This window comes from Carlito syrichta, unplaced genomic scaffold, assembly GCF_000164805.1.
Source record: "Carlito syrichta isolate Samal-C Ts95f unplaced genomic scaffold, Tarsius_syrichta-2.0.1 Scaffold301018, whole genome shotgun sequence".
Lineage (NCBI taxonomy): Eukaryota > Metazoa > Chordata > Mammalia > Primates > Tarsiidae > Carlito > Carlito syrichta.
Window position 1 is genome coordinate 409,567 of NW_007245114.1, and position 13,098 is coordinate 422,664.

At 42.1% G+C, this 13,098-nt stretch overlaps 1 protein-coding gene across 3 annotated transcripts in view; it reads left to right on the forward strand.

Annotated features, from left to right (window-relative positions):
• LOC103257017 (CMP-N-acetylneuraminate-beta-1,4-galactoside alpha-2,3-sialyltransferase-like) overlaps positions 1-12,527 on the forward strand; it is a 147,197-nt gene extending 134,670 nt beyond the window's left edge. For all 3 annotated transcript variants that reach the window (XM_021710743.1, XM_008054746.1, XM_008054747.1), the window contains one exon: positions 12,412-12,527. In XM_021710743.1, the coding sequence (XP_021566418.1) occupies positions 12,412-12,433 (22 nt within the window). In that variant the 3' untranslated portion in view covers positions 12,434-12,527. The remainder of the gene's footprint in view (positions 1-12,411) is intronic.
• Positions 12,528-13,098: the final 571 nt, after the last annotated feature.

The window sequence follows — 13,098 nt, forward strand, 5'->3', positions numbered from 1 at the left end:
CGGGCTCAGGCAATCCACTCACCTCAGCCTCCCAAAGGCGCAGGATTACAGGCTGAGCCACCGAGCCCAGCTAAGATGACAACTTTTACTCTACTGCTCAGTCCCTCCAGATGGAGTGTCTGGGTCAGAGGTCAGCTGCAAAGCTTGCCTCAAGAAGTAAATGCCCAAATGGAGCAAGAAGTAAATACTCAAATGGAGCAAGTAAATGCCCAAATGGAGCAAGACCAAATGGGGCAAGGCGCATGCTTGGGGCCTGAAAAACCAACTCTGTGGGACCTGATTAGAAGTGGCCCTGTTCCCACATGTCCAAGGTGACTCCAAGATGACTGTCATCAGTAAGGTTCTGGCCAGGTAAAGAGCTGTCTCCACAACATTCTCCATCTCTCCCATCCACCCTCATGCACACTCAGGACCAACAAGAGGGATTAAGGACAGAACTTTGCTCAGCTCTTTTTATTTTTTATTGTATCTGAACCACTGAAAATCAGAAATTTATTTTCAGATATTTCTGAAGTTAATCTAAACAGATTTTACAAAATCAGAAGATATTCTAGAGAATTTTTACACTGTATATTTCAGGATATGTCCCTTGGGCGTGAGCATCCAGAACTTGAAAGAGCATTGTCAATTGTCAGAAGAAACATTCTTTTTTTTATTATTATTATTTTTTTATTATAAAGATGTGGGGTACAATTCAGGGTTAGGTATACAAACGTTGATTACGCAGGTACCCCTATTGATGAGGTGTGCCCCTCCCTCCCTTAGCAGTTTCCTCAACTGCCAATCCCACCCCCTTCCACTGACAGTTTCCCACTACTGCCAATCCCTTTCTTTAGTATTATAATTGTTCAAGTTCCGCTTATGAGTGAGAACATATGGTACTCTATTCTTTGTTTCTGTGATAGATCACTGAGTATGATCGACTCCAAATCCATCCAAGTTGCTGCGAAGTCCATATGTTTGTCTTTCTTTATGGCTGCATAATATTCCATTGTATATATGTACCGCATTTTTTTATCTAGTCAATCTTTGATAGGCAACATGATTGGTTCCATGTTTTTGCTATTGTGAATAGAGCTGCAACAAACATACGTGTGCAGGTATCTTTTTTATAGAATGATTTTAGTTCCTCCAGGTATATTGCCAATAGGGGAATTGCTGGGTCGTATGGAAGGTCAATTTCTAGTTCTTTCAGAAATCACCACACTGTCTTCCAAGGAGGTTGCACTAGTTTGCATTCCCACCAGCAGTGTAGAAGCATTCCTTTTTCTCCACACACTCACCAGCATCTGTTGTTGTTTGTTTTATTAATGATGGCCATTCTTACTAGATTAGGTGGTATCTCAATGTGGTTTTGATTTGCATTTCTCTGATGATGAATGAGGCTGAGCAATTTTTCATTTTGAGAATTGTCTATTCATGTCTTTTGTCCACTTTTTAATGGGGCTGTTTGTTTTTTCCCTTTTGGCGCGTTTGAGTTCCTTGTAGATCCTAGATGTTAGGCCTTTGTCAAATACACAGTAGGCAAATATTTTTTCCCATTCTGTGGGCTGTCTCCCTGCTCTCTTGATGGTTTCTTTTGCTTTGCAGAAGCTCATTAGTTTGATGAGGTCCCACTTGTCTGTCTTATTTCTTATGAAATGGGCACTTCGGGTTCTGATCAGGAATTGGTTGCCAGTTCCAATTTCCATAAGGGTGTCTCTCACATTCTCTAAGATTCTTATCACTTAAGGTTTTATGTTTAGGTCTTTGATCCATTTAGAGTTAATTTTTATGTATGGTGGTAGGTAGGGGTCCTGTTTCAACCTTCTGCATGTGGTCAGCCAGTTTTCACAGCATCATTCACTGAATAGGTTCTCCTCTCCCCAGTGGTTGTTGTTGGAGGCTTTGTCAAAGATGAGTTGGCTGAGGAATTGAGACTTTGCTTCCGGAATCTCTATCCTGTTCCATTGGTCTATGTGCCTGTTCTTGTACTAATACCAGGCTGTTTTGAATACTGTAGCCTTATAGTAAAGTTTGAAGTCTGAAAGTGTGATACCTCCTGCTTTGTTTCTTATGCTAAGGATTGTTTGGCTATTCGTGGTCATTTATGTTTCCATATGAATTTCTGTATTGTCATTTCCAGGTCTGAGAAGGATGATGTTGGTATCTTAATGGGTATTGCGCTGAATCTGTAGATTGCCTTTGGTAGAATGGACATTTTAACGATTTTGATTCTTCCTATCCATGAACATGGAATCTTTTTCCATTTGTTTGTGTCTTCTTGGATTTTCTTGAGCAGTGTTTTGTAGTTCTCATTGTAAAGGTCTTTCACTTCTCTGGTTAGGAAGATGCTGAGGTATTTCTTTTTTTTTTTTTTTGAGTTGGAGTCTCACTCTGTCACCCAGACTGGAGTGCAGTGACTGCTCCCAGCCACCACAGCCTCGACCTGCTGGGCTCTGGTGATCCTTCTGCCTCAGCCTTCCAAGTAGCCGGAATTACAGGCATGCGCTACCACACCCGGCTGATTTTTTGATTTATTGTAGAGATGAGGTCTTGCTGCCCAGGCGGGTCTCAAACCTGCAGGCTCAGGCAATCAATCCACTCACCTCAGCCTCCCAAAGGCGCAGGATTACAGGCTGAGCCACCAAGCCTGGCCTCTTTTTTTAAAAATTTTTTTGTGACCATTGTGAATGGGATTGTGTTTTTAATTTGGGCCTCTGCCTGCTTGTTGTTGGTGTATAGGAATGTTTGTTGTACCCTGAGACTTTGCCAAAGTCCTTTAGAAGAAACTTTCATTACTTTTTTAGAAAGACTTGAGTATTTTGAAACTGGTGGATAAACTAGGACCAAGACATTTACATTGCTTTTTTTTTGTTTTTTTTGTTTTTTTTTTTTTTTTTTAGTTGGAGTCTCACTCTGTCACCCAGACTGGAGTGCAGTGGCCACTTCCGGCCACCGCAGCCTTGACCTGCTGGGCTCCGGCGATCCTTCCGCCTCAGCCTTCCAAGTAGCTGGAACTACAGGCGCGTGCTACCACGCCCGGCTGATTTTTTGATTTGTTGTAGAGATGAGGTCTCATCAAGTTGCCCAGACGGGTCTCGAACCCGCGGGCTCAGGCAATCCACTCACCTCGGCCTCCCAAAGTGCTGGGATTACAGGTTGAGCCACCGAGCCTGGCAGACATTTACATTTCTTGTATGTAGTTTAAGCTTTCAAAAACTAAACAAAGTACAAAAAGCAGCTGAGAATATAGAACCATTCAAGATAATAAATACATATAGGCTCACTGTGCTATTACAGCAAATTAATTTTTTTCCTTTCTTTTTATTTTAAAGATATGGGGTACAATTCAGGGTTAGGTATACAAAAGTTCATTATGCAGGTACCCTTGTTGATGAGGTATGCCCCTCCCTCCCCTGGCAGTTTTCCTCAAGTGCCAATCCCACTCCCCCTCCCCTGGCAGTTTCCCACTACTGCCAATCCCTTTCTTATAGTATTATGATAATTGTTCAATATCCACTTATGAGTGAGAACATATGGTACTCTGTTCTTTGTTTCTGTGATAGATCACTGAGTATGATAGACTCTGAATCCATCCAAGTTGCTGTGAAGTTCATGTGTTTGTCTTTATTTATGGCTGCATAATATTCCACTGTGTATATGTACCACATTTTTTTTCCAGTCCAGCTTCGATGGACAGCATGGTTGGTTCCATGTTTTTGCTATTGTGAATAGAGCTGCAACAAACATGCATGTGCAGGTATCTTTTTTGTATAATTATGTGAGTTCCTCTGGGTATATTCCCAATAGGGAGATTGCTGGGTCATATAGAAGGTCAATTTCTTTCTTTTTTTTTTTAATCAATATTTTTTATTATGATGTTGTGGGGTACCATTAAGGGTTAGGTATACAAATATGCTTCATTTGGGCAGAGAAGGTCAATTTCTAGTTCTTTCAGAAATCACCACACTGTCTTCCAGGGAGGTTGCACTAGTTTGCATTCCCACCAGCAGTGTAGAAGGGTTCCTATTTCTCCGCATCCTCACCAGCATCTGTTGTTGTTTGTTTTATTAATGATGGCCATTCTTACTGGAGTTAGGTGGTATCTCAATGTGGTTTTGATTTGTATTTCTCTGATGATGAGTGAGGCTGAGCACTTTTTCATGTGTCTGATGACTGTCCGTATATCTTTTTTTGAGAAGTGTCTATTCATGTCTTTTGCCCACTTTTTAATTGGGCCATTTGGTTTGTTGTTGTTTTTTTTCTTTTCAGTACGTTTGTGTTCCTTGTAGATTCTAGATGCTAGGCCTTTGTCAGATATACAGTTGGCAAATGTTTTTTCCCATTCTGTGTGCTGTCTTCCCGCTCTCTTGATGGTTTCTTTTGCTTTGCAGAAGCTCATTAGTTTGATGAGGTTCCAACTTGTCTATCTTATTTCTTATGAAATGGGCACTTCGGGTTCTGATCAGGAATTGGTTGCCAGTTCCAATTTCCATAAGGGTGTCTCTCACATTCTCTAAGATTCTTATCACTTAAGGTTTTATGTTTAGGTCTTTGATCCATTTAGAGTTAATTTTTATGTATGGTGGTAGGTAGGGGTCCTGTTTCAACCTTCTGCATGTGGTCAGCCAGTTTTCACAGCATCATTCACTGAATAGGTTCTCCTCTCCCCAGTGGTTGTTGTTGGAGGCTTTGTCAAAGATGAGTTGGCTGAGGAATTGAGACTTTGCTTCCGGAATCTCTATCCTGTTCCATTGGTCTATGTGCCTGTTCTTGTACTAATACCAGGCTGTTTTGAATACTGTAGCCTTATAGTAAAGTTTGAAGTCTGAAAGTGTGATACCTCCTGCTTTGTTTCTTATGCTAAGGATTGTTTTGGCTATTCGTGGTCATTTATGTTTCCATATGAATTTCTGTATTGTCATTTCCAGGTCTGAGAAGAATGATGTTGGTAATTTAATGGATATTGCATTGAATCTGTAGATTGCCTTGGTAGGCTGGACATCTTAACAATGTTGTTTCTTCCTATCCATGAGCATGGAATATTTTTCCATTTGTGTCTTCTTGGATTTCTTTGAGCAGTGTTTTGTAGTTCTCATTGTAAAGGTCTTTCACTTCTCTGGTTAGGAAGATGGCGAGGTATTTAATTTTTTTTGTGGTTATTGTGAATGGGATTGTGCTTTTTATTTGGTTCTCTGCCTGCTTGTTGTTAGTATATAAGAATGCAACTATCTTTTGCACATTTATTTTGTACCCCATGACTTTGCTAAAGTCTTTTATCTGTGCAAGCAGGTTTTTGACAGATTCTTTTTGATTCTCGAGGTGTAGGATCATATCATCAGCAAAGAGGGATAACTTGACTTCCTCTTTTCTTATTGGATACCCCTGATTTCCTTCTCTTGTCTAATTGCCCTAACTAGAACTTCCAACATAATGTTGAACAAGAGGGATGAGAGTGGGCAGCCTTGTCTTGTTCCAGTTTTCGGGGGAAATGTTTTCAGTTTCTGTCCAGTTAGCAATATGTTAGCTATGGGTTTATTGTAGGCGGCACTTACTATTTTGAGGTATGTTCCTTCTTTACCTAGGTGTTTGAGGGTTCTTATCAAGAAGAGATGCTGGATTTTATCAAAAGCTTTTTCTACATCTAAGGAGATAATCATGTGGTTCTTGTTTTTACATCTGTTGATGTATTTAATTACATTTATGAACTGCTTTCATGGCATCCCAGATTGAAACAGGACCCCTACCTATCACCATACACAAAAATTAACTCTAAATGGAGCAAAAACCTAAACATAAAACCTCAAACTATAAGAATCTTAGGGAATGCAGAAGATACCCTCATGGAAATTGGAACTGACAACCAATTCCTGATCAAAACCCTAAGTGCCCATGCCATAAGAAATAACACAAGTGGGACCTCATCAAACTGACAAGCTTCTGCAAAACAAAAGAAGCATACTTGGTCATGGTGGATGATTTTTGAGATGGGTTTTTGGATCCAATTTGCTGAAATCTTTTGAGGATTTTTGCATCTGTGTTCATAAGGGATATTGGCCTGTAGCTCTCTTTTGTGGTTGGATCTTTACCTAGTTTGGGTATCAGTGTGATGTTAGCTTTGTAAAATGATTTGGGGAGAATTCTGTCTCAATTGCCTGGAATACTTTCAATAGGATTGTTGTCAGCTCCTCCTTATATGTTTTGTAGAATTCTGCTGGAAAGCCATGCAGTTCAGGGCTTTGTTTTGTAGGTAGTTTTCTTATGACAGAGTCAACTTCCTGGGTTGTTATTGGTCTATTTAGTGTCTCAATGTCTTCTTGTTTCAAACTGGGGAGGTTGTGTGATGACAGAAAGTTCTCCATCTCATTTAGGTTATCAAGTTTGTTTCCATATAGATGTACGTAGTAATCTCTGATAATCTTTTGTATTTCTTTGGGCTCAGTTGTGATTTGATCTTTTGAATTTCTGATTGTGTTTATTTGGGCTTTTTCTCTCTTTTTCTTGGTCATTCTGGCTAGGGGTCCATCAATCTTGTTCATTCTTTCATAGAACCAGCTTTTTGTTTTGTTGATGTTTTCTATGATATTTCTGTCTTCTATGTCCCATATTTGGGCTCTTATTTTGATGATTTGGACTCTTCTGCTAAAGTTAGGGTTTTGGTGGTCTTCTCTTTCTAGTTCCCTTAGGTGATTTGTTAGGCTCTCAACTTGTGATCATTCCATTTTCTTGATGTGTACTTGTAGAGATATACATTCCCCTCTTAGAACTGATTTCATGGCATCTCAGAGATTTTGGCAAGATGTTTCTTCATTTTCATTTGTTTCCAGAAACCTTTTAATTTTTGCTTTGATTTCAGTGTTGACCCAGTAGTTGTTCAGCATCATGCTATTTAGCGTCCATGTCTTTGTGGGCTTTGGGGAAATTTTGTTGGTGTTGATCTGTATTTTTATTCCACTGTGATCTGAGAAGGTGCATGGCAATATTTCAACCTTATGGAATTTGTTTATGCTTGATTTATGGCCAATCAAGCATAAGATATCATTGATCTTGGAGTACATTCCTAGTGGTGATGAGTGGAATGTATATTCTGTGGTTGTTGGGTGGAGTAAGCTGTAGGTTTCTATTAAGTCCATTTGGTCGAGTGTCACATTTAGGTCCTTGTTGATTTTTACCTCGATGATCTATCTAGGGCTGTACTGTGAGGTATTCAAGTCCCCTGCTATAATAGTGTTAGAGTCAATATCTTTTTTTGTTTACTTAGTAGTTGCTTTATAAATGCTGTTGCTCCTGTGTTGGATGCATATATATTTAGGATGGATATTTCTTGTTGATGGATTGAACCTTTTATCATTATGTAATGTCCTTTTGTATCTTTTTAAATTTCTGACAGCTTAAAAGGTTGTTTTGTTTGATATTAAGATCATGACGCCTGCCTTCTTTGTGATCCATTTGCCTGGAAACTCACTTTCCATCCTTTAACTTTGAGTCTGTGTGCATCCCTTGTGGGGAGATGAGTTTCCTAGATGCAGCAAATAAATGGGTCATGGTTTCTTATCCAGTTTGCCATTCTGTGTCTTTTCAGTGGGGCATTTAGTTCATCCACATTCAGGCTGATTATTGAAATGTGATTGTTTATCCCTGTCCTGAGGTTCTTATAAAGTTGCTTCTTTGTTTACTTGTTTTCTTTTGGCTTTGGGGTTGATGTATGTGTGTTTTCAAGTTTGTTGTTGTACTGTATTCTCTGTTGATTCTGTGCTCTGCTGTTCTCTTGGGAAGTGTGTGGCCATTCTTGTTTTTCTTTCTTCTGTGGTTAATACCTTTTAAGTGTCCCCTGTAGAGCTGGTCTGGAAACTGCATAATCTCTTAGGGATTGGATATCTGGGAAGGATTTTAATTCTCCATCACTGATGAAGCTAAGCTTGACTGGGTGAGAAATTCTTGGTTGAAATTGTTTATCTTTGAGGACTTTGAATATTAGACTCCAGTCCTTTCTTGCTTGTAGTGTTTCTGCTGATAGGTCTGCTACTATTTTGATTGGTTTTCCCTGGTAGGTAGTCTGACCTTTCTCTCTTGCTGCCTTTAGGATTTTTTTCTTTTGTGCCTACTTTGTGTAGGTGAATTACTATGTGTCTAGGGGTTGGGCTTCTCGTTTGACGTCTTGTGGGGGTTCTCTGTATCTCTTGTGTTTGGCTAGTCACATCTCTGGTGAGATGGGGCAAGTTTTCTTGTATTACCTCCTAGAATACTAGCTCCAAGGTGTTCTCTATTTCCCTTTCTTCTTCTGGTATATCAATCAGGCAGAAGTTTGGCCTCTTGATATAATCATACATCTTGTAAACTTTCTTCTTACTTTCTGAGTTTTCTTTCTGTTTTTTACAGATCGGGTTAATTCCATGTTCTGATCTTCAAGTTCTGAGATTCTTTCTTCAGCTAGGTTAATTCTGCTTTCCATGCTTGTCATCTTGTTAGTTATTTCCTGGATGAAATTTATTATTTAAAATCTCTGTTACAAGTTCTTTCAGTATTGCATCTTGTCTTTCTTGAGTCTTATTCACTCTTTCCATCCATTCCCTAATCCCTATTGTATCTGAGGCCAGGTGTTGGTGACTTCCATTGTTTTGACTGCAAGGTGTGATTTTTCAGGAGTTCTCTCTTTGTTACACTTGATATTACCTGTGGTTTTTCCTCATTTGTGACAGATCTCTTGCTTTTCTCTTTAGTTCCATTATTCAGTGTCAGTGGGACAGGCTTTCCCTTCTGATGTTTGCTCAGCCCTCTATTCTTCCCTGATCTGTACTCTGGATTTGTTCTATTTTGAAACAGGACTGTGGGTAGGAAGCTCTGCTGTCTCTTGTAGTTTTGAAAGTCGAATAAGGTAGGGGATAGGGAGCTAGAATTCAGAAACTACTTGCAAATTACATTGTTCACTGATTGTGATATGTGTTCCCTGAGACCCACTCCCCACCACCACTTTATATGATGATGCAGTGGGTACGTGTGTGTACTCCCTGAGTCTAAGACATAGTGACAGCAATGAGGAGCACAGAGAAAAATAGAATGAAATAATATGGGCAAGAATTTTTAAAAAGGGAAAAAGAAAAAAAAAGAACAATGAAAGCAGAAACCATAGCAAAAAACAATTGAACACACACAGACATACACACCCCAAAACAAACTGGAATAACAACAAAGTGAAACAAAGCAAACAGCAACAACAACAAAAACCAAAAAAACTAAATACACACACGCACAGCCCTAGCACAAAAACGAATGAAGAAGAAAAAGAGAAAGATTGGAAACAGAACAAAACAAAGGAATTCAGATTGAACTCTCACACATATATTGACACACACCTTAAACTAAAAATAATTTTAAAAAAGAGAAGAACAAAAGAGCAAAAACAAACCAACAACAAAAAAAAACTAAAAGATGAGTACTCAATCATTCACATACACACATAAACAGAAAACAAAAAACAAAAAAAAAGAAAGAAAAAGAAAAAAAGGAGGGAGCAGATCAAGTCCTCACATACACATTCATGCACAAAGGAAAAATATTTTTAAAAATAGATGAACTAACAAACAGGAAAAAAAATGTTTAAATTTTTAAAAAAGAAAAATCTCTGCCCTCTTGTGGCAGGTTCTATAATTGTTCCTCTCATCTGCTCTGCTATCTCCTGCAGAGCTTCCACCTCTTTCACTCTCTCCCCAGTATCCAGAGCAGGGAAGGAGGAGGGGCAGTGGGGGTGGGTGTGGCTGCAGTCCTCTCCTCCCACTCTTGTATGGTCAGGGAGATACCCTCTGCTGGGGAGGTGCAGGATTGTCCCTTCCCCAGGTTTTTACTTGCTACTTGCAGGGTTACCCCAGCCAGGCCTATCCTGGAATGGAGTTCTCCTGTTGTGACTGAGGTTCAGGCTCCACTTAGGTTTGTCCTTCTCAGTCATGCCCCAGCTGTATGGATCTGATGTTCAGAGGATTGCTGGGGAGAAGGAAGGTTGGGTCAGCCCCGACTCACCTCTAATCTCTTTGGAGTTCTTCCTCATCCTTTTCTGACCATACCCCTTGTCCCATGGCTGGATCAGGGTAGGGGGTCGGGTGCCTGAGACTCAGCACTAGTTAGGTCCCTCCAAAGTTTGTGCTTTCAGGATATTCCCTCTAGGTAACGACCAACCCCTGAGTAGTTGATCTGCCAGTCACAGAGATCAGGTCTGTTGCTCCATGGTGAGCAAGTTGGAGCACTTTCCTGCCCCGTTTTCAAACTGTTGGCAGGGTACCTCTTTCATCTTCTCTGGTGGAACTCTGCCTCTGGGCTCCCTCCACAGTCCTTGCTGCCAGTGTCCAGCCAGGCACTGGAGTGAGGCAAAGCCTGGAGCTGGCAGTCTCTCCTGCTGCAATGGTGAGGCTAAGCCTTGAGCCAGTAGTCTCTCCCCACTGCTTCTTCACAGGAAAACTTTTGTCTGTTTTTTTAAAAATGGTACTTGGCTTCTGCAACCTGGGAAGCTCTAGGGACCAAGCAGAGAAGCTGCAGCACCAGCTGCTTCACCATGAGGGCCCTGGCCACTTGCTCACAAGCCCCACTTAGTCAGTCTCTCCCAGCATTTTCTTCCCAGGAAGGGTTTCGTTGATTTTTAAAAAAATGTCACTCAACTTCTGCATCCCAGGAATTGCTAGGGTCCAAGCTGAGCAGCTGCAGCACCAGCTGCTGCACCAGGAGAGCCCTGGCCGCTAGCTCCCTAGCCCTCATTCCTTCAGTCACTCACACACCCACTCACTCACCAGCACGTACTCAAAATTTTCCATACACTCACTCACTCACTCACACTGGGACTCACATAATCTGATTGTCTCGACTACCATTTTCCCGACCCCTCTGCTTGGGGGGTTTGCCCTTAGGCCACCTGTGATTCTCTTGAAACCCCTGCCTCTACCCCTGTGCCCTTCTCTTCCTGCACAGGTGTCCTTGATATCCAGGTCCCTTTCCCAAGGGGTTTCTCTCCCTGAAGGAGGTTGCAATCAGAATGTCCACTGGTTGAAATAGGTCCTGGGAGCTCATGTCTTTCCCCTGATGGAAATAAAAATTCTTCCTCAGAAGCAGTGTCCTTTTTTAACATGGTCAGCAATTGCCCCTGCTGTAGCCATTTCTACTTATAGCCTAGTCTTCAGCTTAAAAAGAAAGAGCAAGAGGCAACAGGGCAGAGTACAGCAAACCATGCCCCCATGCCCAAGACTGTGGGAAGGACGTCTCATCCAGGAGGCCTGAGCTCATGACTCAGCCCTGTCTCCAGTGGGTCACTCCAGCCAAGCCACTGACCATCATAGAGATGCATTTCTTTGCTGCCACTTAGATTATTGAAGAAACAGGGTTCAGGGTTGCAGTGTGACCAAGGAGAGCTGTCATCATTGGCACAGCTGCACATAGGGTGCAGGTTCAGTAACAAAGGGTGAGCCTGGCTCCATCCTTCTTTGTTCCAGTTCTCAGAGATTCCACAGAGGAGCATTCGCGGAAGGAAGCCAGCCATTTCTGCCATGCATCTGGATTCCCAGGACCAACCTCTGTGAGCCGTAGGTCTCTTACTTGAGGTTGTGATGAGTATGACCACTGGTTGAATTAGGTTTTAGGAACCCATGTCTTTCCCCTGACAAAAAGAATCCTTCCTCAGTGGCAGTGACCTTTTTTTTTTTTTTTAAACATGGTCAGTAGCTGCCATGGGTTTCTGAGTCCAGGCCCCAGGCCAGAGCTCCTTTCAGGGTGGGGTGTGGGAGCTGGATGCAAAAAGGGTAGCAGAGGGACATGGGCTATGTGCTTACAGTCATCATATTCTCTATAGCTGGAGGTGGCTTTTTCTCCCCCGGGCCATGACTAGGCCTATTACTGGCTGCATTTTAGACCTTTTCTGAGAATGGGCCTGGATTTCAGGAAGTAGTTTTATAGCTTGAGCAGAAGTGGTCTGACCATGCTCATCTCTTGGCACTGTGGGGAACATTTTTGCCACCTGACCTCACCATTGATTCATTGATCTTTGTGGTTGGAGCCTGTGTCCCCATGCTGGGTTCCTAGCATCTCCTTCTTGCTGTCAGCAAAGACTGAACACAGCTGGAAGCTCCCCTGTTGCAGTCTGGGCAGGTGAAAAGAGCTTAGGCTTGGGAGTTAAGCAAACCTGGGCTTGAGTTCACTTGGCTAGCTGTGATACCTTGGACAAATTCCTTAGTCATGTAGAGCTTCAGCCTCCTTATCTGAAAAATGGGAATAGCAGTCCCTACCTCATGGGCAGTTACAAGGATTACATGAGATAATGCCTATGAGGCATGTGGCAAGGTGCCTGACCTGCAGTGATCACTCCGTCAGGGGTGGGAAGTGTTATTACTGTTCTGTCCTTACACTCTGACTGCCTTGGCTCTCGTAAAGAGCTTCTGGTAATATGTCTTGCAGGGAGCTGTCAGGACTTGTGTAGACTGTACATGCAAACCCAGCTGATTGGCATCTGTTGATACAGGAATACCACCACATATGGGGAAGTGTGACTTTTGGCAACTCCAGCCACACAGGATGCAACTGATAACTGGTAATTTAGTAAAAAGGTTTCTGACCACTCACGGAACTGTCAGAGCACCAGGGAGCTGATGTCTCCTGGTTCCCCGACCCCTGGGTGGCATTGCCTTACTGAACCTAGTCTTTGACTCCTTTGTCCTGAGTGTGCCATTCTCCCAACCTGGAATGCTTCCCCATATCCTTTGCTGTAAAAACCAGTATTTTTACTTCAACAAGCAACTTCAGTGTCAAAGAACTGCTTATGGCAGGTTTCTTTCCTCAGAAGGGGTCAGGACAAAGCAGGGCTATACACATACATGTGCCGTCTGGAGTGTCCCTCCTCGTATTCTCCATCTTTAAATCTCTGGCTCATATGTCACCTCCCCAGTGAAGCTTTTCCTGCCTTGGGGCTCTCACAGCTCTGTGGATGCCTCTATCTGTAACACTCTGTGTACACTGCATTGTAGTTCTCTCCTGGGTCCTCCACTAATCCTTATCTAGTTTTCATCCTCTGACACCACTTAGTGACTGACTGAACTGGAGACAGCTCCCATTTCCCTTGCCTTTATCTGTCCTATCACCACACTC